The 27,753-nt window shown below is 46.6% G+C and overlaps 4 protein-coding genes across 4 annotated transcripts; 2 read left to right on the top strand and 2 right to left on the bottom strand.

The window, feature by feature from the left end:
* Nucleotides 1–2,172: 2,172 nt before the first annotated feature.
* On the bottom strand, nucleotides 2,173–4,283 carry LOC129592958 (uncharacterized). The gene is made up of 5 exons (XM_055489116.1): nucleotides 3,955–4,283; nucleotides 3,655–3,897; nucleotides 3,418–3,576; nucleotides 2,764–3,291; nucleotides 2,173–2,696 (listed from the first exon to the last, which is right to left on the bottom strand). Exons 1-5 carry the CDS (start codon nucleotides 4,051–4,053, stop codon nucleotides 2,484–2,486), a joined length of 1,242 nt encoding a protein of 413 aa, XP_055345091.1. The 5' UTR covers nucleotides 4,054–4,283; the 3' UTR covers nucleotides 2,173–2,483.
* Nucleotides 4,284–4,475: 192 nt separating this feature from the next.
* On the bottom strand, nucleotides 4,476–17,050 carry LOC129592915 (uncharacterized). Its single transcript, XM_055489070.1, has 12 exons — nucleotides 16,651–17,050; nucleotides 12,284–13,354; nucleotides 11,961–12,104; nucleotides 10,464–10,912; nucleotides 8,005–8,245; nucleotides 7,507–7,896; nucleotides 7,168–7,408; nucleotides 6,254–7,072; nucleotides 6,137–6,186; nucleotides 5,357–6,064; nucleotides 4,879–5,289; nucleotides 4,476–4,799 (listed from the first exon to the last, which is right to left on the bottom strand). The coding sequence occupies exons 5-12, from the start codon at nucleotides 8,230–8,232 to the stop codon at nucleotides 4,476–4,478; spliced, it is 3,171 nt and encodes a 1,056-aa protein (XP_055345045.1). The 5' UTR covers nucleotides 8,233–8,245; nucleotides 10,464–10,912; nucleotides 11,961–12,104; nucleotides 12,284–13,354; nucleotides 16,651–17,050.
* Nucleotides 17,051–19,085: 2,035 nt separating this feature from the next.
* LOC129592916 (solute carrier family 22 member 6-like) lies at nucleotides 19,086–21,356 on the top strand. Its single transcript, XM_055489071.1, has 3 exons — nucleotides 19,086–19,091; nucleotides 20,304–20,663; nucleotides 21,195–21,356. Exons 1-3 carry the CDS (start codon nucleotides 19,086–19,088, stop codon nucleotides 21,339–21,341), a joined length of 513 nt encoding a protein of 170 aa, XP_055345046.1. The 3' UTR covers nucleotides 21,342–21,356.
* Nucleotides 21,357–21,370: 14 nt separating this feature from the next.
* LOC129592917 (solute carrier family 22 member 3-like) lies at nucleotides 21,371–22,328 on the top strand. The gene is made up of 3 exons (XM_055489072.1): nucleotides 21,371–21,823; nucleotides 21,922–22,099; nucleotides 22,168–22,328. The coding sequence occupies exons 1-3, from the start codon at nucleotides 21,371–21,373 to the stop codon at nucleotides 22,326–22,328; spliced, it is 792 nt and encodes a 263-aa protein (XP_055345047.1).
* The last annotated feature ends 5,425 nt before the right edge of the window (nucleotides 22,329–27,753 follow it).

Below are 27,753 nucleotides of genomic sequence, written 5' to 3' on the forward strand. Positions count from 1 at the left end.
GTTACTGATTTCCGAAAGGTACTGCAGGGGAAAATGTAGTCCACATCTAGTAGCTACGTATTCGTCCTTTTGTTGAGATCTGACGATAAGCCGAATGTCTGCTCGCGGCTGGTTCTCTACATAGGTGCTCAGGCTTAGCATTACCTTGGTGGGCTTGTGCTGCAAGCAAGCAGGGATATTTAGTAGTGCCTGTACTACCGCTTCTACTGCGTAGTGACGGAAATTCGTCTTTATGTAAAGTAGAGCTCATAACAATAGGCGGAGATTGCTGAATGATTTCGCTGATGTTTTTTTCCGTGGGAAAAAGAATTATGTCCAGGCGCGGCTCGCCTTTCAACCAGCTATTTGTAAGAGCAGTTATATTCATTTGATAATTTAAGGTTTTTTCCGAGAGTGCTCGTATTAGCCTGTTAACGGACCCATTCAGCGGTCTGAACATCGAAAGAATATTTTCGACACCGCGACCGTTTTTTAAAATTGCCAAGGTGTCATTAATAAAACTGCTAATTAAAGAAGATTTTCCGTTTAAAACGGCAGCAGTCTCATTAGTAAATTGATTAAGCATTCTCCCGCTTCTCGTAAAAAGGCACAGCGTTGTTAGTTGGGTTGCAAAAATTAAAACTAAAAAGGTCGGTTGGCTATAGCGATGCCAAGCGGAAATAAGATACTCATGAAAGGTCATTTTAGCAAATGCTTAAGTGCCCAGGGGCGGCAGAAGAGCGCAACTGTTCTCGACAGCTCCGCTCTCCTTCCGCTTTTATATCCAGCACAATCATCATTCCGCCTATGCCAAAATATTATTGTTGAAAACCCTGCATTTGTTTACAAAATGTTTACAGAGAAGGGTTATTGCATGCACTTACAACAAGAATGAACGGGGCGGTATTCAACAGCGTTTCGTATTCCGATCCTCCAGCATCGTCTTGGCTTAAAATTTTCAGATTACCACTACCAGCATTGCTCTTAGTATTTCCATGTGCCATTTTTCCGTAATGCCAAGCAAAGTGAATTTCGCGCATTCAGCATATTGCTCAAATAGCCTTTTTATTGAGTAGGGTAGTAGAAGTAGGTCATGATGTTAAATTGTCAACGCCTCCTGCTGCCTGTTGGGGCAGACTGGAGAGCCTTTGTTATTGCCTGGCAGCAGCTGCATGGCAGAAGGCGCACAGCTTGTCGTCTGGCAGGGGCGGAGCATGTCCAGCTGGCTGTTGTTTACGGCCAGATGAACGCAGCTTACCACCCGCTGCTTCCATGTCGGTGAATTGACTCATGCAAGAGCATAGGGCGGCTATGGAACCCACCCCCCACCGCGCAGAAAACTACCATTATAGCGGAAGCGTATAAAAGCAAAACCGTAACTATTTCAGCTAGCTACTCGATCAAGTTGTTCAGCGGCAAATTTCCAAAAATGTCCGATTTTAGTCCGCTTATTCAGCAGGATACAGAGCTTGGTCTGAAAATTGTTTGGCCCGGGAATGACGATGAAGTAGCTATTAATCAGCTAAGGGCAAATGGCTTCACCCCCGTTAATCTTCTCGATTCCTACTTATGCGCTTATTGTGGACGGATAGATGTTGGATTAACTACACAAGCCAATCCAATCATTTGTCATATTCAGAAATATTCTGATTGCGAAAAACTCCGTGAAATGTGTATGGATGATGCGGATGATGATGAGCGCCCTATCAAGCTGAAGTTACCGGAGTTTCCAGCTTTTCAGAACCTGGACGATCGCCTGAAAAGCTATGCCCATTGGCCCGTGAAAATTGCGAAGTCTCCCTATGAACTTGCACAAGCAGGGTTCCACTATTGTGGACGAAAAGATATGGTTAAGTGCTTCTATTGTGGACTTATGGTCAGTGGGTGGATTAGCTCGGATGTTCCGCTGCTGGAGCATCTGCGCTGGGCCCCCAGTTGTCTCTACGTTCTCCTTAAGCTTACAGATCGTCGCATGCCACCCATATATGCCACGTGCTGCTCACCAACAGACAGCGAACCATCATCATCGACAGCTATAAGCCCCAGATCGCCACCCACACCCTTCTCTGACCCGAAAAACTGACCACCACTAAACAAGCTTAATTAAACGTATCGGACTTGCTTCCTATCACTGAAGGTCATTGAAGATTACTATCAGCAAAATAAAAACCACCGCTGCAATGAGTTCCTGTCTGTTTACTATTCAAGTTTGAAAAAGGTTTCTGATTCTAATCGGATTGCATGAAACAATAAAATAAAGACGGTACCAGAAAGTTGTCGCCGGCGCAAAAATGTTTGTAAACCCTAAAAAGTTCATACGATACCGTTCTTTCAAGATTAAAAACCAAAACAAGTAGCCTGTAAATTGAAAGATCTGACCCTCATTGTCAGCTATAACAAGTAACTGCGCAGTAAGCCATCGCCAGTAAAGGAGGAAATGTACTGCCGCAAAAACAAAAAATTCAACAATATCTTCCCATACAGTAGCGGGAGAAAAACGATTTCTAAAACAGCTGAAGAAATTGCCCCGGACGATATTCCTTGCAGTTGGTTTTCTTAGGAATTACGGCGTAAAAGTGGCGCTGGATCTTGACGTTCATGATGCGCAAAATCGGAAGTGATTTATCCACGACACCATCTTTGTTCGGGAAACAGGGGCGAAAATCGAATGCTACCGATCCGTTTTTCGTGGGAAATAGGAGAGCTTTCCTTTTCATCTGCAAGGTATATTTTTGCCATTTTTACATTTGACAAAAATAGAAAACCAATACGAAAATTGCTTACTGGGCAGTCCAGTGGCAGAGATCCAGGATCAATGAAAGGACTGTAGCCATCATAGCTGTAAATCGCTTGTCCGATGAAAAGAGCTATTCCGCCGCCATGTCGCTCCATACCATATCGATCTGCGTTCACTGAGGCCGCGGAAGACTCTTCCTTAGAGAGGCAGGCGATTTTAAGGAGTTCGGGGAAGGTACGCGGCTTGGATTTCGGATGCGAATTCTCATACAGCTGCTCGAATGCCTGACCATAATGGAGCATTCCAAAGACGGCAGCCAGCCGCATCGCAAGGTAGTGCTCGTCACTTCCCGTCTTTGCCAGTGAGATGGCTCGAAAGAAACAGTTGCCATCGCCAGGCACGTTGTATGCTGTGTACTCTTCACAAAACTCCACTGATTGCAGCATTTCGTAGTGCCATTTGCAGCCCACATGCCGCGAATCGACATTTTCTACCAAAATTTGGCGTGAGGCAGCCTGGGACGTCAAGAAGTCCTTTAGTTGTTCCGCGATATTTCCATATTGCTCTTTAATGAGCTACAAAAACGTAGGGAAAAAATGAAAAATCACGCTCATTGCTAACCCACATATACGCAACGCACACATGCGACACACACACAAACACACACACACACAAACACAGGGTTTAGTTGTTATCCTTACATTAAGGACAGCAAGGTGGAACTGTTCAGCCGCAAGCAGTGTGGCGTCGACACAACATCTGTCGACCAATTCCAACACATCCACAATAACGTCCCGAGTGAGCGATGATGGGGAGAGAAGGGGAGAAGTCAGCTGCAATTTGCAAGATGCCGCATATTTCTAAAGAACAAAACAGAAATTCTGATGATTCTGTGCAAATATCTCAGACGGATTTGCCGGCAAAGCAGTGCTTTTTACCTCCTGGTCAACAAGCGCGCTCATCAAATGGTTGAAAGCGCCGCGACGGTGATCGGCAGAGGCGGTGCCTGCCAAGAGCGGCAACAAAACCTCATCCGGATACAATGTGCATAGCTTGCTGAGAAGATGCTGATTAATATCGACTTCGATTGTGAAACTCGGCTTCTTGACTTCGCTCAGAATCTCATTCCCGGATTTGGAAGGCGACGACAGTGAATCACAATCATCAATGGGGATGATATTCTGCAAGCATTTTGTGTGTACAGGCTACAAACGTAGCAGTGAATCCTAGAATCATACCTCTTCAAGGACCATTTCAGGACCTTCCTTCGGCTCTACGTCGATGACTACCGCAGGGACAACGGGCAAAAGATCGCGAACGTCTACTAGCGCTTCCATGCTTCCACTGTTTTGTACGACTGGCCCCAAGGGTGTTTCGGCGATTAAGCCTGCAGCGCCGTCATCAACCACCAAGTAGCCGCTAGCGCCACACTCGTAAATGCTGGAATAAGACTTCAAATCGGCTTTCACGGGCTCGAGGGCATCAAAACTCGACGAAACATCAAGGAGCTTCTGGCGGTGCTTGTACAAATCAAGCTTCTTTAGCTCGTTCCCAATTTGTTGTAAAGTCTGGGGTTTCTCTGCCAGTAGCTGCCGGTGTGCTGCATTTCGGTCCGTGCTTTGGGGGGTGTGGATCGACAGTTTCTACCGCCTGTTTTTTTGGACCACTTGGCTGCTGCAAACCGATTGAGCCATTAAAACTGAAACGTGAAAAACTTAAACGAGCATGTTTTTCACATACTTCGGTTGCGTCTTCAGCATCATTTTTGGCGTTCACTGCCAGCGAAAAACCAAAGTGAGGGGGGATTGGGTTCAGAGCCAGAGCCGCGACCGCTATCCTGCAGAGACTGCGCTTCCGCATCGGGCTTCACGGAATTCGGAAGCGATTGTGACGTGCTGGCAACTTCCATTTCGTCATTGGGAGGAATACTGTGAGTAGGGGATTGTTCTTCTTCCACAGCATCCAATGAGGTTGATGACGGCGACGGTGTCGCAGTGCCCGGTTCCTGTCCGGCAGACGCGGTAGGACTCTGTTCTGCTGACACAACCACCGAATCGCTGCTGCCTCCATCCCCGGACAACGACTATAAAGGCACGCACATTATTAACAACGGGAAGAAAATTTACGAGCTTGGTACTATGGATACAGTTCCGGCAACGCACCTTGATTGTCTTTCTACGTTTGGCTGATGGCTCCTCATCGCCGGTGGAAGGATGATGCGCTTCTTCCTGATTGTGGTCACCATTGTGCTCATGCTCTCCGTCGTCTTCAGTGCTCTTAATAGCACTCACATCCGCCCCGAAGTGCTCGTCCAGTGTGCGGCAGCGTTTTCCTGAGCTTGCCGGCAGCGGTGTGGAGTGGCGCATATCACCGGACGATGACGTAGTGGAGGTAGTGACGGGTAGAATAACAGGTGGCTGTTTAGAAGCTGCTGCCCTGCTATACGCTGTCCGCGTTGACCGAGTCGCACCTCTCGAAAGCTTCACAGTGGACGGACGTTTCTCTTCCGGCTCTGGCAGCGCCCGTTTTGTCGTTGGCCAGGGGACCTTGCGCAATTTTTCCCACCGCTTTTTCTGCATGCAAGGAATAGATCAGTCAAAATGTTGCAAAGAGAATCAATCGCGTTTTCAAATATCTTACCACTACATCTGGCTTGCAGGCCTGAATGATGCTCAGGCTCCCATCCAGAATCCGATCCAATGCGAAATCGACCATGGGCCAAGGATCATCTTTGCGTAATTGGCGCAGGTCGTGCAGCTTTCGAGGGGTTAGAAGAACACAGAAGAGGCTGCCCAGTTTGTTTTCACGCCGGGCCAGGTTATCGACAGCCGGCTTTGCCCTTCGCTCCACTAGATCCCAGAGTTGATCGAATTTCGACTGCAGCGCGCGCGGATAGCAGGCAATTTTGAGAAGCCAGCCTATCGCTTCGGACTGATCTTTCGTCAGAGCCTGATGGTCATCGCAAATTCCAGGCATTGCGGGCTCAAGATTTGACAAAAGCGTTGGATAATGCTTAATAAACAACAGCTTAGCTGACGCGAGCGGCTTGCTTTGTTGAGTAGTTGGAACTGGAGTGAAATGAAAGCGGTGGTCAGGATTCGTAATGGGAACGGAGTCCGGTAGATCTACGGTATCATCCACGGCCTGGTCATCACTGAACGGAACAGGAACGTTATCTGGAATCCCAAGCTCTTGTGCATGCTGTCGTGCAACTACTTCGACACATTTCCTGGCTGTACTGAAAAGCTGCTTGCCCGTGTACTGCAGGGCGACCTGCGCGTTGACTTCCTGAGCTCGACAACACAAAAACTTCTGCTCTTCTGCCGTGGGATTCAGGTACAGACAAACCTGCACAACAAAAACAAAGAATACAAATGTGAATTTTTAAATAAGGCATTGCGAGGACTGATGAACACGCACGTCCAGTTCTTCCCATCCCATCATTTCCGCCGCGGCGCACCGCTGTGCACCTGTAAGAGTAATCCTGTTAAATACTTTTTCTACATGATGCGCCTAGCGTAGTTCGAGATTGCATACCGTCGTAGATGGAAATCTTGATTTTGCCATTATTGACCAGCTTTTCCACGTCTTCCCATGTACCATCCGGTTTATTGTAAAACACAACTCCCGTAACTGTCCAGCCAACTGTGTCGGGAGTTTCGTCTGTTCGATGGTTACGTAAATGGTGGCGTAGATCATTGGCATAGCTTAAAGAGACTGGCCGGACATCCGGGTGCGGGACCTTGCTGCCCCAGACCAGGCAACTAAGAGGAAATTTCCGCCTAACCAGGAACCGCGTTGTCAGAGCCGGTGGTTCAAAAGAAGTGGGTTTTTCTGGCAACAAGATATCGTCCTGCCTTAGGCGCTCCTGAGCTGCATATGCCCGACCGGAATAGTGGTACCATTCCACTGACTCCGGGAGCGGAAGATTGGAAGTCAGGTCAAGCTGGGGATTATTTGTTGCCTTGGCAAGCTGGTCTCGGGCGTTTAACCAAGCTTCCATCTGAAAAACTTCCATTCTGCACATTCCGCGGGAGGTAGCCTTTGGATCTGTATTGTTGGCAATATCGTCAGGGCATTGACGATAGAGATCCGTACCAATAACTACGTCTCTGTAGTTATGGATATCCGCAAAGTTTCCTGCAATGGCTTCATTACGTCCAATTTGTCCGCCTTGATGGATCACCCCGCAGCCGACAAGAACGAGATCTCCCGGTCCCTGCTCGATGTACCATGCATGACCTCCTTGCCGCAAGAAGTCTCTCCAGTCGGCCAGGATGAGGAGTTTGTGAAGATGGTTCACGCCGATATCGTCACACGTTGCGGTGTCTGGCGCGATAACTTGAGCGTACTTGTCTATTAAAAATATTAAAAACAAACAAACAGATGACACCTAAGGACGTTCTCATATGGGAGCCACACCCGTTGCAATTATTCTATCGCTTTCTTACCTGCAAATATTTTCTTGGCCAGTGGAAAGTGCTCAACCGGAATTCCCATCCATGACTTAATGACGCTTTCTAGTGTGAACAGGAAGTTGAAAGAAGCGAGCATCCCATCTTCACAGTGAGAACCGAACCCGGTAAGTCCGGCTGATATGAGCAGCTGATTTTTGGTAATGCCGGGCCGAGGACCGCGCTTGAACATCCGGTCAAGCTCTTTAAGCACACAGGGCACTTCGAAATCGCACAACTACAAAAAAAAAAGCAACAATGATTCCCCTACGTTTACTTAATTCCCCTACGAAGATGACACTTAGCAAAAAGGACGCATGCTTTAATTATGCTTACTTCTGGAACAATCTTCACTTCGTCTACAAAGGCATAATAGCCGACGTCTCGGGATGCAGCTTGTGAATGGCGAAGTGCGGCAAAGAATCTCACGCCGGCCTCAGCATCGTGCCGCCCGGGATTTCCCTTCAGGACATCACTGGCATCTAGCTGGCGTAAAATGTTGTTCTCTGATTTCCAGAGCGCACGGTTGGCACATTCATCCCAAGATAACCGTTCATCAAGGGGACAGTACTGCTTGCCAGCATTTTGAATAACGACTAAGCCGTTAGGATTGGCCGTGAAGAACTGTTTGGAATACGTTAGCTGTCCGTTCCTTTCAAACTCTTTGAACGCGGGATGTTCCTGCATATCATTTCGCGATATGCACAGATGTTTGTTACCGGTCACCTGAAGATGTTCAGATGGATGTTTTAAGAAATAATTATCGTGGAAGTTTTACTAGCACAAAGGTTATGGGATAGGCGTTCAGCAGGCAGTTTATAGACAGACACACACCTTCATAAACAAACTGCGTGGGAATTGGTATTGACCGGGGTTTTCTTTCATTTGAAGATATTCACGCTTAAACAGATCGTAAATCTGCGGTCCCACATTGTTCCGATCGAATTTACATTCCACCTCGCGCGCTTTGTGCAGCTGACCAGGAAATTCAACGTCAAGGTTGGCAATATCGTTGCTGGATAAGCAGCCCATGGGCACTGTTGTTGCAGCGGGGAACGACATTGTTGAGGAATTACTGGGGAATACATGAGCGTGAGCGTTAATTCTAAATGTTACAAGAGTATAATTATGCTGGTTTTTTAATTGGCTACACGATGGATACAGGGCAGTGTGTCTTTAAACATGCTGTTCCTAATATTATTAACTGCAGAAATTTACCTAATCCGTACATATATGTTTGACAACTGCTACAGATTGGTAGAGGTTAGAGTTATTGACACTCGTGTTTTGCTGATAGACTTCTGATTCCATTCCACTTCCTTACCATCATCACACATTCTTGTTTTGAACAAAGAATTACATACAGCCCAGTATTAAAAACAAAACAATCAAAAAACTAATAACTGTTATTAGAAATCTATACCAATCAGCCATGAACAAGATACACATCATCAACGTTAGCATGGAAAAGAATCAGGAAACAAAGGTTTTAACACAAATCCAAATCTTCATTCCACTCTCCGCTGGTCCATCCTTCACCATCAGATCTACAAAAATGCCGTGATAGTTAGAAAATAACTCAACAGACTGCTGCTATGTGGCAAACGATGCAGCGGAAAAAGATTATTGCACCTAAATAATAATATTCTACTGTTATTATTATTATTTCTTGTCTCACCTTACTACTACTGCTGCTTCTTCTCGTTGACCTTCTTTTTCTTGCGCCGATCATTGCGGAGACCTGTGCCGAGCTTGCTCCCGTTCTTGGCCACGGTCTGCCGCTCTTTCCGCTGCTTCTCGGCACGGTGGGCACGGACGGCAGCTTTGTGCTTCTCCTCGGATTCCTTCCGCTCTTTGGCAGCGCGCTCATCAGCATCCTTCCGCGCCTCAGCCGCCCGATCATCGGCCGCTTTCTTCTCCCGCCGTGCTCGCTCATCCGCATCCCTCTGCTCCTGCGCTTCCCGCTCTTCCTTTTCCTTCTTTGCCCGGGCAGCTCGCTCGTCTGCCGCCTTCTGCTCCCGCTCGACCCGCTCCGCCACTCGCTGCTTCTCCGCTGCCTCACGCTGCGCCCGTTTTCTCGCCTGCAGTTCGGCTGTACGCTCTGCAACAGACAAACAATTAGCATTAAAAACTAAGAGAACATAAATTTGACACAGAACCGAATCTTTAATTCACTGCACTTAGCATCATACTTTGGGCGACGCGCTCAATGGCTCTATACATGGCAATGTACAGCCGATCGCCCATGGCGGGAGCAATATGCACATTGTCTGTGTGCAGGAACTTGTCCTTATGGTCGGCGACATTCCCAAGCTCGAAGGCCGGCATGTTGATGAAATGCCAGTTGTTCCGGCATTTTCGCCCTCCACGCAAAACTTCCGCAGGCTTTCATTGATATAGCCGATGGCGATATTGCAGTGGGGGCGGTTGATCTCGGTCTCCGGCACTTGCACCACAAAAATTGGGCTATAATAATGCTGCAGGGCGTTTTTAACAGCATTTAATTGGCTGATTATGTCGGATGCCGGCTTGTGGTGATGGGTAGTACTTAAGCGCTTCCCGTACCAGAAATTCTTCACATCGTTGGTGCCGGCGAGGAGAATGAGCTTCTTCCGACGGTCGGCAGGAGGCAGCGCGGTCCCGTAGTGGGCGCGGGCCAGCTGGATCATGTTCCACAGGACCTGGTTGAAGGTGGCCCCGGCCTCCACGTGGAATAGGGCATCGCGCTTCGCAATGGTCGGGTAGCGGCGGTATACTACGGTGGTCGAATGGCGCCAGCCCTTCCCGGACTTGATCCAGCTGTCCGTGACAAGGAGCGTACGGCGGCCCTGGGAATCGGTTCCCACTACGACCTTCACCTGTCCATATTCGCCCACAACGTCAGTACTGTTGAGGCGCTTCAGCTTCGTGAATGCTTCTTCGCTCAAGCAGCGGTATTGGGATTCGTGTTCCTGAAGAGGTGGACGCGGATGGACCAGGTAATCGCAGTTCGCGGCTTCAGCATCTGGAATTGGGATGTGTTCGTCCCCCAACGTGTCGATGGGCAACAGTTCTGACTCCATAACGCAGCAGCTACTACCTGCAAAAAACTTTCAAGACACGCAATATAATTAGTACGTACTACATACGTACGTATTGTATGCAGTCTATGAAAGTACTTGATTATCATTATTATTACGAGTGAATAATATTTGTGTTAAATTAGAAATTGCTTAATTTAAATACTAGTAGTACGTACGGATCCATCGTGTGCCATGCAGAATACCTATAGTGTACAGACAGATACTACTTACGCGTACACTTCCGGGGGGGATATGGAAGGCTACCCGTTTGTCCGTCCGTCCGTCACAGCGGCGAGTCCAGGTCGCGACGCCTGCACTACTACCACCCAACTTTATCAGTCAGGTAGCAGTCTCTGTCCGGTAAACCGATTGTGAGTCAGTTACGCGGACTGCAGGCGGTGGCACACCGACCGATGCGCTGCTAAACCAACGGTTAGTCAGTTGCCACAACGCATCAATCGGCAACTGGTCCTTGATGGAGAGGTGCAGGACAGCAGGTGGCTGGAATACGGCACGGACACGTCGCGGCAAAGAGGGCAGGAGGCGATGCTGGGATTGCTGAACCAACTGTAAAAGTCAGTTACCGCAATACCCCCGCACTACCGGAAGGAGCTGGCTTGGACAGAGACTGCGGAGCGAGGAACGGCCGGCACTGATCAGTCAGACGATTCCGGTGGAAACTGCAATAGAAAAAACACTGGTAGATACAAGTATTGGTACACGTACACGTACACCTACACCTACACCACTACTGCTCCGCAAAATATGCACAGAAAATATTCATATAAGCTTTCCTTGTTGCCAGTATACTAAAGTATTAGATAAATCAGTACTGTGACTACTTGCATAATGTGCAGAGAGAAAACACCTCAACCGCCTGCGGGTTGCACTGGTCTGAACACTGACTTCGCTAGTTGCGAAGTTGGTCACTACAGCCCGTGGGTGGCTGGTAGCTTGCCCGCCAAATACACGAACATACAATTCCGTTGCACTTTAGACAGCAATAAGTGGCAGCAAAGAAAGATGTCGATGATAAATTTCTGTTTTCAACACTTATTCCATTGCATTTTAATTTTTTGGGAGCAATAAAAAAAATAAATTGAAATTCATTAGAAAATAAGTTCGAACATTTTGAAATTTGGTCAATAGTCAGTCTTCCCAATGGGTCTTTCTTGATAAGCCTCTCACAAATATCTGTTGCTGTGGAATACGAAATATTTAGTTTGCGCTTTGTGCAAACTATAAATAACTATCTTTAAGGAATTTTGTTGTATTTTTTTCGATCAAAATCGGCTTATTGAGAGCGTAAAGCTATAGCAGTCTTACTGGAAATGGGTTATTATTATCATTTTCTTGTGCATTTTGGCTTGAATTTTTCGGTTCTTCAAAATTAACAAACAGTGAAAGCACTGCATCGAATTGTATTTAATGTTGATATCCTCGGGTGGTACGGTATCATTGAATCTACCATAATATTATTGCAATTTTGTTGATGAAATATTTTAAATGCCGATATTTCCATAAATCAATTTTGGATTATGCGAATTTGAGAATTACCTAAACCTAGACTAACGGAAGTGGAGAATACAGCATAATTCACGAACCAATAACTGAAGAGGATTCTCAATAAACAGAAAGATACAGTGTGCAATTTAGTATTTTAGAAATGCACATTTACACTATGAGAACGCTGAGAAATAATTATGCGAAAGCAGACGGAGAACTTACAAGTAAACAGGCAACTCAGCGGGCTCCTCGATATGCGATGGCACTTGAAGGCAGCCGTAGTTCTCGGTAGTTTCTCTCTTCGCAGCAATTCTCTGATCTCGCTCTTCCGCAATGCTCAAGCCTGATACCGTTTCGCAGTATGCCCTGTAAAAAGCAAAGAATTCGATTCGTTTCTCGATAAATATTGACGAACCCGTAGCCAGTGCACGTCGATTCATTTTACGATCAGCAGACATACAGATTGCAGCAATGGTCGAGGGCTAGATGTGCTAAAAAACATAGCATTCTGCATCGTAAACAACAGCGCTAAAATGCCTGCTTACCAGTTTTTACGACTGCTTTCCCCGAGTAGGAAGAATAACACGGGGTGGCTTGTGGTGTGGATGAGGATCCAGATCCTTTGCGTCGCAAGAGCACCTCCGCCTCAGATCAAATTGGCAGGCCGCGATGGACACCAGAAGCAATGGAAATTAACGGCGAACACAGAGATATTTTCCCTATAATCTCCAATACACTCCAAAAAACTAGTCAGCGATGACTAAATTAAAAAACCTCAGAAATTCACGCTGGTTCTTCGTTATGTGTTAAGCTTCAGTCACGCACGCGGAACACTGTGTGGCAAGAAGTGTGCCGTGTGCCTTGGCAACTGGGCGCAGGGCAAATGCAGGTAAAGCTGTCTGCGCTGTATCTCTAACACATATACAGCGCAGTTATATGTGCGGCGCAGCCTGACCACCCGCAGGCTGGCTGACACCTGCTTCGGAGGTAGCGAAGCACGTCACTTTGGCCCGTGAGTGGTTGACGGCTTTATTAATATTTTAATTTAATATTGATTTATACAGTTGTTTATTTTAACTTTGAAAATAGTATTATTTATTATTTTATTTTATTATTTAATTCCAGGGGCAGTTGGGGTGGCTGCTTCTGGGGGGCAGTGGATCAGGGGTGGCGCCCAATGGCGCCAGAATGATCACTTATCATCATACGTTGTCCGCCCACGAACACCTCCACCAGCGCGTAGTCCGATAAGTTCGCGAAAGAATCAATTAGGACCCTGCCGGAATACCATTTCCAGGCATGGTCGAACAGCAACACTTCCACGGCAGCCCCAGCCCGTGGTTCATCAAACGGTCTCATGCAGTCGAAAACCTTCCCGTATTCTATCGGAACCGGTTCCTGTGCCGGACACCCGAAATCCACCACAAGACGCTGGGGGGCTCCTTCGTGTTCTTCCAGACCGATGACATGGCCGTGCTGCAGCATTCCGTCCACCTCCACGTCCACAGCGTTCCATGCGTATACCGATCGTCTATCGTCCTCGTACAGATGCATTCTGGCTTCGGCCAAGTAGTACACCAAATTTGGACGAAAGAAGCAGATATCTGACTCAAAGACTGCCAACAAACTGAACTTGTAATTAATAATACAGGAAACTACACTGAAATTTCCTGTACACTTAGTACAGATTAAAATGTACCTTACATAATAGTAGGGACACGCGTGGAAGTGGAATGCTCAGTACAGTTAACAGTACATACTCAAAAGTCAATACTCATCGCCGGTGGCTCATAAAAATCATCGTTGCCGAGTCAGACGTTGCACGTTATATGAACTAAACTTTAGTTTTTTATCTTCTTGACGTAGCTGAGTTCTGCCACTTACAATTCCTTGAACGCGGATGTTTCGTTGTAATTTTGTTTGAATTGGTGAGACTGTATGTAGCCAGCAGGTTCTTATACATGGGTATTTCGCATCCGGTTCAGAGCAAAAGTGTATGTAAGCCTATTATGCAGGTGTATTAATTCACTGTACAGGATCCCCCTTATGTAATAGTCTACGGGATGCGCCGGTTCAGATTCCAACGTATTTACTTTTCAGGTGTATTAAATTTTGTTTACCAGGTGTATGAAGAAGCAGTTTTTACACTTTTACTGTACTTTAAATAAGAGAGTCGAAACGGTCAACTGTTAGGGCAGGAAAGCGATAAAGAAACCGACTTTATTGGATTTGGATAAGTAAATGTACGAATTCAAAACAGAAAAAGGAAAACCTTTAGCAGCACGAAAAGTTGTGCGCAGAGGCAAAATGCATTAGGCATCGACCATGGACGTCACTGGCGTTCAGCAAAAAAAAATTGGTAAACGTCCACCAGGCGTCGCCTAACGTTTATATTATAAAAAGTAGGTTTTATGATTTTTTATCCATACCTTCCAATATTAACAAATTTTCATGCTGGCCATCACAATCCTACCTTCCGCCTTCGAGATTAAACCATGATCTTTCTGCAATCTCACTGGATTTATCCTGTGCAATGAACCAAGTTTGCTCATTAAATTCGATGCTGACCTTTCTCGTCCACGGGGAATTAACGAGCATTACATCATTTCACTGAAAGGATCGGTATACCCGTGCCTTATATCGGTAACGCGGTAAAAACCATCAAGTACGAGTATTAAGTGTGTTAGTGATTTAGCTTCTGACACTGCTCCTGTAAACGGTTAGCTTCTGACCATGCGCAACATTTGGGCCTCTGTGTAAAACGCCATAAAAATGTCCGTTCGCGTTCGAATTAGAAAATGGCGACCTCAAGAGAGCATGCAGCGCCGCGATATTTTTATAAACTGTAGCGTGGCTGGAAAAATAGCGGTGTGGGCGTTCGGATTCGCTGCTTTTCTGGTTGAGGTTACAGTTCATGCATTGGTCAATCGTCGCCTAGCCATTATCTTCGCGGCATTGTGATAACTGTCCAGTTTAAGACCAAATACGACGAATGGTATATCATCCAATTTACTAGTTCTATTGATAAAGTACGGTATGCATGGGGTAAAATGTGGCAGTGGCACCTGCCAGGGGCACTGCCAATGGCACGGCGAGCGATAAAACGTGGTGACTCTGGCAACTGGCAAGCGATAAAACCTGGCAGATGCCGAATAAAATGTGGCACTTCGTAAAAGCGGGTTCGGAGTGTCCTGTCTAGTCAAATGCATAATTCTTGAAAATGTTACCAGTGAAAATAACTATCGTGTAAAGCGCTGATAACCAAATGCGGCTGAACAATCTATGAAAAAGGGTGTGAAATAATAATTCAGAAAGCAAAATTCCAAATTTTTAAATGTGAATGTAAAATTCCGTGCACAGAGCCAAAACCCGTGGCGTCTTCCCGTGCACGCAGCCAATACCTGTGCGGACCAAGAAAGGTCATCCGTGCACGCAGCCATAGTATTAACATTATTATGTAAACTGACTCGTTTACGAACAGATACGCACAGGTAATTCCCCAGCTGAAACTTGAAAGTGGTTTTGTAAAATTTCTCCGCACACCCATTTTGTGAAATAACTTGTGAGGATCGCTACCATAATAATGTAAGTCTACCAGAAAAAATATTTAAATTATTGATAGTGGTGTATTGATATTGGTGCTCATACTTTTACAGCTATGTAATTAGTTTTTCCTTAAAACGAAGCACTGTAATTTTAATCAGTCATACCCAGTAGAACTCCACGGCGTGCTGTTAGTATTACTGAAGACAAACACTTTCGCACCGGAAGGGAAACTACGTGCCACAATGAAATTAAAAACACTTTGAGATCATTTCCGCGAAGAGTTGAAGCTCACCCGTTATATTAGTCAGTACCACTGACTCAGTAGTCAGTTAAGTCGCCCTTTGGTAGCACATTGACTACAGGCTTGGCCTAGCAGGATGATTACAGATGGGATGCTTTAATTTTTAAGCTGCTTTGATGCCAGCTTAATTGTTTAGAATACTTACGTGAATGTGAAACTGCGCTGTTATTCTAAAAAAACCGGCGCCCTGTCCACGCTCACTTTTCACAACGATAAGCCACAAACAGCTAATATCTTATCTGCTTGTTTTGCTACCCCAGCTGATTAATTTATTTTGCCCAATGTACGGTATATAACGGCGAAAATGAATCATTCGACACAAGTACTTTGTAATTAAGGGACCCGAGCGGTATTCTGTAATATTCTGCTGTGCGTGTGCAATGTGCGTAGTAGTGTGTCACTGTACTGTGTCCTTGCGTTAAAACGTTTTCGTCTGACTGTGAGAATGGCGTTATTGTTAAAGCGCCAAACAATATCGGCACCTGTTGCTGAATTTATGATAATAATTATGGAGTCAATCAAGTAACATCAGATATAAGTGGGATGTACTCCGTGAAAATGAATAATATTATTCAGGCTAAATTGTACGAGTCAGATCTAGAGTAGCTGCGTTTCCCGAAATAATTGTTTTGTCAACTTCTCAATTTGCGTAAGCCGTAAGTAGCTTAATTGTTTCTTTAATTATTATTGACATTAGACATTATTTCACCTTAACATTGTCGATATTAAAGGCTAACCACCCTATGCTATTTTTTAAAACCTACGTTTATCACGGCTTAAGTTTAAACTTTTGATGGTTCACAAGTTGATTTAACAGTTCTTACACAGTATATTATAACCAATAAATTTAGCCCAGATTTTTACTGGCAGATTTGGAAAGGCAGGGTGATATTCAACCCCGGACTATTGGAATGTGACCTTTTGCTGCACTTAAATTCGACGCGTGATGTTTCGTCTTGTAGATAATTTTCCACAGGCTTTTTAGGTTTTCTTAGGATTCAAATAATTCAGAAATGGTGCATAAGATTCAGAATTTTATATGTGCTGTATATTGGATAACTGTACCTTCACGTGCAGTTGAAATAACGGTGGCAGGCGGAGCTGGTGTCGGTTTCACCGTCCTCCGCTTGTTAGACTGCAGGGCTTCCGCCAGAGAAGGAGCACTTCGGTTACGTGTTGCTCGCGTAATGGACAACGGTGTAGTATCCGATTTGTCTTTTAGGCATTCGGAAGGATGTGCGCAGGATGGTAACCAATCGCAGTAGAAGTAGGTTGTTCGGTGGCCGTTTCGTTATAGGAGCGCCATACAACGTAGGCTAAAACGCTACGTGGACTGCCTTTCCGGCAGCTCAATAGCGAAACGTAACGTAACTGTAGATAATTCTATCGGTGCAGGTGTTCCAGAAATACGGGACAAGAAACAACGAGTTCGGGCAGTAGTTTAATGACAGTTAGGTTCGATCGATCGGTCGTTAGAGGATGTTAGAAAAGTCTCTAGAAAAAGCTAATCTGACTGCCATTTTATTGGCGAAGAAAACAATGACTGTTTAGGAAAGGCTAAGTGAGATGGGATAGGTTTTTTTGATTTAAGATTACTCACACTCACACACTTTACTCATACAACACTCGTACACACTCGTACATCATTAGTCACATAGCACAGTATCGCTATAATATACTCGTACAAACTTGTCGAAATTCAAATTTTAGTAGTTAAGGAGAAAATGCTGGTGTATCACACAAATACACTTATACCACACGAGTATTGTACTTCATGCTAATTCCAATAAACCAATAAACCGCTCTATTGAAAGTTTTCCAAGATTGTAATGAATTACAATTGTAAAATAATGCGAATATAGGGGAAAAACTAGTCTACCCGTACCAACTCCCTGTACTGATGCCGTCACCCGCCTGGAGTGTGACGTTACGGCAGTACATACGGTTAAATCAGGCGCGGTACATAAGGACCATGTTTAGCCACAACGTAAAACTCCAGCCGGCTGACGGCAGCAGTACAGGGGAATGGTTCGGCTAGATTAGTTTTTCCCAATATATGTTGTTATTCCACAAATTTGCGTATTGCATTCGATAATTAGTACTTCCACAAACAGAGTAGTCGTGCATCTGATATTAAAAAAAATTTCCGGTTCGCTTTATGTGTACGATACGGTTAACAGCGCAATGTACAAAAAAAGAATTAACAGCAACAGAAAAGAACAGTTGCAATGAAACTGTAAAACCTTAAAAAGGCGCACACCGAGGTTTTGTCCGCTGTACGCGTTGTGGATGAGGTCTGATACAGCACATCAAACAATCGCAACATCATGTTGACCACCGCAACAGCCGTTCTGATGGCCGCTTCGGGGAAGAGGAATTAGAATTACTCATTATTACTGATACAACGGAATGACTTATGTTTTTCGGTCGGGTGCAAACGACAGTAACCGCTAAACGGAGTGGAGAACGCAGAATGTACTTCAACTACGAAGAAGCCAGGAACCAGAGCCTGTAGGGAACGTTTTAACGTTATTTGGCACGCCTTCTGTTCCCCGAGAAATGCAGCAATAGTATTTGAGCAACTACTGAGTAAGAGACCTACATGTTTCACACAATCTTCCGCTCATTAAAGTCCGCTAGTGTTTGTGATACTGAAAACGTTCACACCGGAAACATTAAGCACACTAGGAAATTATGGTTGTTTACTGCGGTCCTGCGGGCAAATCCCAAATCATTGTTTCTAATACTGTATGGTAAATGCTGGGCATACAATTGTATGTCAAACGCAATTAGACTAGATGTTATTATCGGCGGAAATGAAAATTCTGTAGTTATGTAATATAAGTGGCGAATTATTAATCGGCAACATTGGTATCAGCCATTAGGTATAAGCACTCGTACAGTACAATGCCTTTGATGTCAGGAACAACGATAACCAACTCGCGAAAGGACAAAGCGCCAGGATTTTACTATAAATTGTATCATGGCTAGATAATCGTGGTGTGTACCTTTGGATTCGCTGCCGTTCCAGCTGATACCACAGTGCGTTCGTACTTCGACAGAGCATTCACCGCCTTCACCGTCGTTCAGGCGGGGGTGATATTAGAATACAATCCTATGCTGTATATGATGAAGGGCAACTTTCCGAATTTACTAGTTTCATCACTGGTGTATTTTTTTGCGTTGGGAGTAGCGCAGGTACATGATATTTTTGGTGTTGTCACGAGGAAAGTCTAACACCCTCTCGAAATAACAGATAAATCTAGACGTGAGAGAACACGGGTCACAAAATAAGAGTTTGTTGCCCCAAAGGGGCAAGATACAAAACGTAGGGGAAAAGGGCTGCAACAAACTGATCATTTCCGCAGGAAATGCATGAATTCTACGCCAGCAGCCACCGAGGGCGGTTGCTCAGTACATTAAGCAGACACCGTGACACTGTATAGTGTATACAAATAACAGTTTGCCGAAATTCAAATATCGGGCAGTTGAAACAGAAAATGCTGGTACGTATACTGTAATTCCACAATAACACATGCATAACACTGGGCACTCCTGAATTAACTAAGAAAATTTCAAAAAGCCACTGCGCTGCATCAAACTTGTCAATGAATTACAGTTGCAGAAATATTGCGAATATGTTGTTCAGTATTTAGCACTGGCAGAGGCGTACTGGCTCGTGGGTCTGTCTGTTTAAAAAATTTACGATTTTGCAAAAATTGGCACAAAACGGTGGAGAGCGCAATGTGCGAAGAAAATTTTATTGGTGCTATAGTACGAGTATGAGATTACGATTTCATTACAATCACTTCCTACTGTTTTCTTCACTTGAACGGTTTTTTTGCCGGGAAACAAATGTCCGTAATTTTGTTGGTTACATAATGTCTGCAGATACAATGATCCGCGCAATGTCATTTCACATTAAATTTTTGAGCATATGTATATCAGGCTGAACCGGCTTTTACTACACGAGAAACAGATTAAAAAAAAAACACAGCCGTACGGAGCATTCCACCGATTGACTGTATGATCAAGACATTTTTCGCTGAATTGTTTTATATCGCGCTAATGTACACAATACTCTTAAGTTGCAGTGTAGCCAACAATGGGTGGCAGTGTTTGGTGTTTTTGTCGGCGCGTAGAGCTCATCAGAACTGCGTACCATGTTGGGCATGCCATAACTAACCGAACAGTTTTCTCTGATTTCTGCATCAATCACCGTTTTTGACACCTAATGTTGTGCGAATCAATGTGGGCTGTGTTGACAGAAAAACGCTTATGTACACAGTAAAGCTAGATCAATGTTTTCAGCTTTGCAGTGCGCGATCGGTACTTGTAAAAAAGTCATGGTCATATCAGTCAGCATTAATGATAGGCAGCAAAAAATACTAACAACAAAACTTTGTATACTTGTGTGTTAAAATTTGGAAAATTATTTTTTTGTGGGAACCACTCTTTGTGGGAAATTATTTTTTTGGGAAATTATTTTTTTGTGGGAACCACTTTATTCACCATTATGATCGATCTGGGGAAACAGTTTGACGACGTTCTCAATGATCTCCGCGGCAATGGACGATATTCTGCGTCCTGATCCCGACCGTATTCTGCTGCTGCTTCTTTGCATCAGCTTTTATAAGTTGCAATAAGAAACTGAAAAACCTGCAAAAAGTTTTCAAGTCCAATTCGGATAACTGATTACCGAACCGACTGCATTATAGATCTTTATTATCGCGATTCCGGATCACTGGTGCCACGTTCTTCCCGATCAGACGCACCTTCTAGCCCAGTCGGAAGCGGCACGCTTACTACCGCGCCAAGATGACGCTCCGGACACATGCTACCGATATAATCTGGATTGTACCAGCCTGATCAATCGCACCAATTTAAATTTGACCGGCCATTCCGAACTGGGAAAAGTAGCGTGTCAAGCCTGGCAGTACAACCGTACCTACTACTACTACGCGCGTACCTACTACCACGACACCATTGTGACCGATTGGGATTTGGTGTGCAGTCGGGACTTCTTGCCGACACTGGCGTTTCTCGTCAACACAGCTGGCACTGTTCTGTTACAGAAAGTACAGAGGCACAAAACTACAGAGAATAGTATAACTTTACGTATTGGGAAACACAAGTGCTGATAACTGATTATTCTTCGTGAAACAACAACATTAAAGATTTTTAATTCAAGTGCACGCTTTTCTTAACATATTTTCCTAGTAATAGTTATTAATGGTTGTATTAACTTTGAATCGGAAAACATATGAGCGAGAAAGAAGGAACGATCGATAAAAATAATGGCGAAGTGCACAAACGCCGGTATTATTTGTGGAACGTTAGCGACTAGCCGGAAAACAGTTCAGAGCACAGTAATAATGCAGCAGCTTGTCGCAATCTAAATTAAAACGAAAAAAAACTACTTAAAACGCGATGTGCGACTTATCACAGTGAAATTTACCAGCGTTTTTATCGAAGATATCTAATTACGGAAACTATAGCGTTTATTTAGTGCAAATCTGTATGACTGATGGAGCAGTATAAAGTAATTTAAGAGAGACTGATTAAAACGATTAGAAATCTAAATTCTTAAAACTATTTTTCCATTTCAGGTTGGCACACCGCTGGGCGGATTCCTCGCTGACCGGATCGGTCGCAAGCGCACCTATCTCTTTTCCTCTTCCTGCAGATTCTCTTCTTCTCCGTATCAGCCGGGAGTCCACGCGTCTTCTACGGTTTCTGGATTTTTATTGCTTTGACCTTCATCCAATGTCTAGCCAGCAACATCATGTACCTCGCTCCAACTGACCCTCAGCATGGAGCTGGTCACCCTGGACTTTCGGCTACCTTCACCGTCCTCCTCTCCGTCGGCTACACCATCGGCGGGATGGTGTTCAGTGGCCTAGCTTACTACAGCATGCCACGCTTATCCTGGCGCTACTTTACGCTGATTATCACGCTGCCATTTATCACATACGCGTCGTACTTTTGGGTGATGCCCGAGAGTCCCCGTTGGCTACTGGCCTACGAGAAATTCGACAGTCTCCGCCAACACCTGCAGACCATGGCGAAAATCAATGGCGCCCGCATCAGTGACGCGACGGGGAAGAAGATCGAGCAGCTGTGCGAAGGCGTCACACAGGCGAAACGCGAAGAAAAGGTCACGAAGCACAACTCGTATGTGGACCTGTTCCGCCGCCCGCAGATCCGCAAATGCACTCTAATTATGATCGTCTTGACGGTGGCGTGCAGTGCATGCTACAATGGATTGTCCTTATATGCGCCATCCGCCCTGGGGAGCAATCCGTTCTTTGCGTACTTTCTCGTCTGTGCCGGAAGTTACCGGCCGCGCTCTTTACCAAACTGATCTGCGACCGGCTGGGGCGGAAGATTACGATTATGATCTGTTTCTTGTTTGGGGGCACGGCGTGCTTAGCCACCCTGGAGGTGCCGTCGGGGAAAGCGGCGTCTGCCGGCGTGTTAACGTTGTTTCTGTTCGCCAAGTTGTTCGTGACCAGTGCGTATATCATGCAGGACTTTAATTGGAGAATGTGCTGTTCCCGACGGTGGTGCGCGGGAAAGCAGTGGGATTGCTGAATTTTCTGGCGGCGTTTGCCAACGGAATCGGGCGGGTGGTGGTGTACGCGGGGTACCATAATCCGTCCATCAGTCTGGTGATTTTCGGGGGGATTATGGTGTTTGCCAGTGTCTGCTCGGTGTTCCTTCCGGAAACCTTAAAGACGTGAGTTGCCGCTGTGTATGGTCCATGTCGTCACTCGCATTGGTAAATTGTGTGAGCTGGACGGAAGAACAATGAAGTGGAGCTCGGGTCTTGACGTTAATGTGCTGTGGTTCTGCTAGTTTATAAAAAACAATAAAATTTTGTTGTTCTACTTGTGTAGTTAGTTCCACGAAGGGATAATAATTTTTGAAGAAATTTCCAATTTATGAATTGTTTAGGGAGAAGCACAATTTTTACTCGGTGGCACAAAAGGCGAAAACACAAATATCAAAAGAGTTAGGAGTATTACAAAACAGTAGCAAAATAATCAGCAGTAAACGGGTAAACTATGTATGTGAATACACGGAGTACGTCCTGTACTACAGTAATATCCCGTACACGTCAACTGTTTTCAAGAGCCACTGCCATCTCGTCCCACTTCGCAGTGCTGATCGTCAGCTCCCCGTCCAACCATGCGCAGCATCTCAGACACTTCACCTTGGCAAAGGCCAGTTTCAGTCTGTATGGTAATTGCGATTAAAACAAAACAGCAAAATTGGACCCAGTTTGTGCTCTGCAAAACATTGCTTGCCGAAAACTTTCTGGTTGCAGTCTTGCCACTGGTGTTTTGATTGCAACAAAGGTTTCAATGAAAAGTCCAATCACCGATGCGAGTCGATCTGCCATTTATGCCTGCGCTCCAACTGTGAGGCTGATAAAGACGACATCATCGAATGTCAAGACTGCAACCAGAAAGTTTTCGGCAAGCGATGTTTTGCAGAGCACAAACTGGGTCCCACAGTTCAACAGAAGAAAAGGACCTAACAGAAGGTCGAGCTACCACCTCGGGCAGTCGTAAAAGTCACGGTAACCATAGACTTGGAGGTAGACCCCGCTAAGAACAAGTACCTTATGTACCTCGGCTCGGAGGAAACCTTAGCGGAGGGTATCGAAATGAAAGATGGTCCGACCCCACATGACGGGAAGAAATTCACCATCCTCGTGGCTAACCATACTAATAAGGAGATCATCATCCGGAAAGAAACAAAATGGGCCGAATCGAACCGTACGAACATATGACGGACGACCGAAAAGCCCGGGTCAGACTTGCCCAATTAGGTGAGGAAGACCCGGAGACCATCGAAGAGCAGAGGAAAGCCATCTACTCCATGAAGCGTCCAGAAGTTCAAACACTTCATCGACCATTGACCCTTTACTGTCCGAACGGACCACCGAGGGATCGGATGCTAACCGACGTCCACGACTATGTGGATAACTGCCCCCGGTGTACCCTTGTGAACAAGCATCGGACCAAACCACCCGGTAAACTTTAGAAGATGGAGGTCGGTGAACCCTGGTTCCGTGTATATGCAGACTTCAAAGGGCCCTTGCCTCGGACGGAGACAAAGGGATACCAGTATATTGCGGTAATCACCGACCAGTTCACCAAATTCACCATCGCTCGAGCAACCAAGACGAACTCTGCAAAAGAGTTCGAGAAATTCTTTGAGGAACATGCTTGCTCAAGTACGGCATGCCGACCCACCTTCACATGGACCAAAGATCCCACTTTACGGCTAAAGCTTTCGCCAAGGTGGCTAAGATCTTCGGAATCCAGCTTACATTCGGAATAGCTACCACCTAGAAGGACAAGGACAGGTTGAACGTTCCATGCAGACGATATGGGACGGAATCTGGAAGTACTGCGACGCTAAGGATGGCCATCGATGGCACCGAGCCCTGCAATACGTGGTATGCGGAATCAACCGTGCGAAACACGCGACCACCGGGTTTTTACCCTACTACATGCTGTACGGACGCCAGATGACTATACCCCAGGATTTCATCACCGCAACCAACGCCCCGGATCAGTACACAGACAAGGAGCAGTACATCAGAAGGATGAAAGAACGGCTCCAGCGTGCACATGACATCGCAAAGACGAATATCGATGAAGCCTTCGAAAAGAGTGCCGAAGTCTATAATAAAAAGAAGTCAACCCCGGACTTCCGAAAAAGAGACTTAGTCCTGGTGGAGTATCCCAATAAGGATCCCATCAGGAAGGAACGATACGACAGAGTGTGGACGGTACTTCACCACCGCGGACCCAACAACCTTTGGCTCCGAAATGTCGACACCGGAAAAGAAGACGTCGTCGCGGTGGATCGTTGTAAACAACACCCGAGCAACAAGCGTCGTCGGATAACCCGATCTTACGGTCAGAAGCGACTCGAGGGAGCCCTGGATAGCAACATTGTAACGGTGCCAGACCCCCATGAGGGTCGACCCGCTCGCAGTACCCGGGCCCGAAAGACTGAATTAGCCGAAGAAAGCCTGAAAAATCGGCCAAAGACCCTAAGCAACCGGACTTAAGGTCGGTGCAGGACCCCAATAAGGGTCGGCCCGGCAAACCGAATCCGGTCGCCAACCTTGAACCGGAGAAGCCGAAAGGTAAACAAGGCCGACCGAGGAAGAAGCCCCCGTCGGAATTTGAAACACCAGCCCTGCAAGAATTGCAGAAGCAGGCATCGCGGAAGACGAAATTGCGGCCACACCGGAGCAACCGGTGGACTTAGCCAAATCAGCCGAGGCTACCCCGGATAAGCCGGAAGAAATAGCCAAGAAGCCTAAGGCTACCTCGAAGAAGCCGAAGAAGCCTAAAGCACCAAAGGAAAAGCCGGCCAAGGAGAAGAAACCGGTGAAGAAGCGGGAAAAGAAGCAACCCGACACACCGGCCCCGGCCGCATCGACCAGTAACCAGGCTGAACCCCCGGCTCCAAAACGGAAGACTGGGACGGCCAAGAAGCCAATGTTAACGGCTCAAGAAGTGCTTAAGGAGGCTCAAGTAGCCGAAGACGAAGCCCACAAGGACATCCTCGACAGAATTGCCGAGGGACGGGCTGAACCAACTTCAAAAGCTAAGAAGCCAAAGGCTCGGAAGGCTCCCACTTTGGTGGTTGAGCACCGGCCGTAAGCCAGCGGAAATGAAATTCACCGTTAGCCGGACCCCAAAAGGGACACGGCGCAGCATAAGACCGGTATATGTAAACCACGACGTCCCCAATAGGGACGTGGACGAATCGAACCGGTAAAACCGGATTCCTCAGACAGCACCCTACCCGGAGACTCAAACACCATACGACCTGGTACCTCAATTAAGGTCCGGTCAGAAAAGAAGAAGTTGAAGAAAACATCGGCAAATCTCAGCGAGACCTCGGAAGAGGAGTCGAATGGGAACAACAGTGTTGAACAGCCGCCAATAGTGGCTAATCAACGTCCGAGACTGAAGAACCCCGGCAACACGGAAAGTTTATCGGAATCGGAGGAATCAGACCATTCCACGGAAGCTAGCCGGGGCTTACCTGCTCCGCGTCACCGTATGCAGTTCAACCCACTGGCGTCAACAGCCAGACCCTCGGCTCCTACCCAACCCTCGGAGAGGAAAGCCAAATCTCCGGACACCAGACAGACCACTCGGGCTCGGACGGGAGACCCGAATGGTTAGGGCTGCCCGGACCGAATCGTCAAAGGAGTTAATAGGCGCAAAATGCGCCGGTGGAGTTTTGAGAATCAACCTCCTCCAGGCGGGATACGGACAAGAACAGATCGTACCCGACCGTAGTAATTATAGAACGTAATTTTAGGACGTAAACCATAGACTTTGTTAAGCGTGATACTTCAGTGCTCTGCTCGCACAATCGGACAGAAGCTTATGACCCAGGATGCAAAAGCTGCCGTGCGAATAACCACAATTATGGTTCCCGGCATGCTTGCGCAGAATGCATCCTCATCCGGCTGGATAAACAGTCCTCGGTCGGAAGAGCCTCACACGATCAACAGGCTAACGCCTTGTACCTTCAAGCCGTAGCAGGGAACTTGAGCGCGTACCTGTATCTGGTTGGTCACCAGAAAGTGATAGACCAGTTGCAGGGCGAGCCATTGCTGCATTTGTGGGACCTGCACCGTCACCGTCCGCGTACACAAGAACATGGCTGGGATAGAGCCCCACCACCCCCGGAAAATCCGAGGCTGGTAACGCCCGAGAGCGACGTCGCGCAGAAGACCGCGAGGATGAACGGCTGGAAAAGGCAGCAACACAGGCTCAGCGGGATAGGCTCAACACGGAACCCAATAGGTTCCCGGTTGAACACCCGGCGCCAACCCACTTTCCGACGACCGCCATACTGACTGGACCAGACGGAACCCAGTACTTGGCCCAACTCACACGGATAGAGGCCCCGGTGACGACACCACCAGTCAGCTTACCGGTAGTATCGAGGCTACCTCCGGTACAACCTTCGATGGCGGTAATGACCCCAATAGGGTCGACCCCATCTCCTCAGATGAAACCGACTGGCTCCCGACCATCGCTCGGAGATTCGCACTGACGGACGGAGGCAAGTCACCGAGGAAGATCGAAGGCTCAGCTCGGTAAACCTCGGAACCTGCAAACCCTCGATGAAAAATAATTCACCGGTAGCCGGACCCCAGTAGGGTTAGGCTTATGATAAAACCGGTCAAGAAGGACATGACGACGTCCCCAATAGAGACGTTGACGAACTTTTTTCGGACAAACTGGAAGAGAACCATCGCAGATCGCGTTAACCAAATTTTACTACCCCTTCGGAACCTCAACAAGGGATACAACGGTAGAACCCCTTCAGATCGTGGGTTAACCACGACTCGCTACTATGCCGGACCTTCAACAAGGGATACGGCGGTAGAACGCATGCAGACCGCGGAAACTACATTAGTTACCCGACCGGACCCTCAATAAGGGATACGGTGGGTTAACTCATCCCTGTACTGTGTCCAATGAACCTTAAGAAGTGGACTCCCGGATTGACCCGGCAACTACGAGTGCAGCCGTCATCATTTCAGTGCTCGCACCGTACCGGAACGTCTTCCGCGGTTTCCCGCGGACAGTATCCGTCAGAATGTTCGGATCCTCCGGCACCAACAACCTTCGTGGAAGGATTGTGTCTTTAACCACATCTGCTACCAAAATCGCAGATCCCGACTTCAACCAAGATTGGCTACCATCACCGGCCCAGAACGGAGCCTTCGCCCGAGCCTATGCTGTCCGAGTCCGCAGACTGCGGCTCTCAACCACATTAAGGATTAATATCGAACCCACCAGGCAGGGCATCAACCCTCTCCACGTTGCCCAATAGACGACGAAAATAAGGGTTGTTGCCCGGATGGATCGTCCATCATACTGTAAACACGATCTGCCTGTGGACTTCAGTTCACCCAGAGCTACCCCGGGTCTCGACCCTCGCACCCTGGATTTAACCTCAGACTCCAGCATTAACCCTTCCAATGTTGCCCAATAGGTGACAGAGGTTCAAAACAGGATTTTTGCCCGGACGGAATATTCAGCACATTAAGGAAACATGACCTGAAGTAGAATCCAGGGCAACCATCGGACTCTACCTTCGTAGCCGAGG

The sequence above is a fragment of the Paramacrobiotus metropolitanus genome, unplaced genomic scaffold (assembly GCF_019649055.1).
Source record: "Paramacrobiotus metropolitanus isolate TYO unplaced genomic scaffold, Prichtersi_v1.0 Parri_scaffold0000057, whole genome shotgun sequence".
Taxonomy (NCBI): Eukaryota; Metazoa; Tardigrada; class Eutardigrada; order Parachela; family Macrobiotidae; genus Paramacrobiotus; species Paramacrobiotus metropolitanus.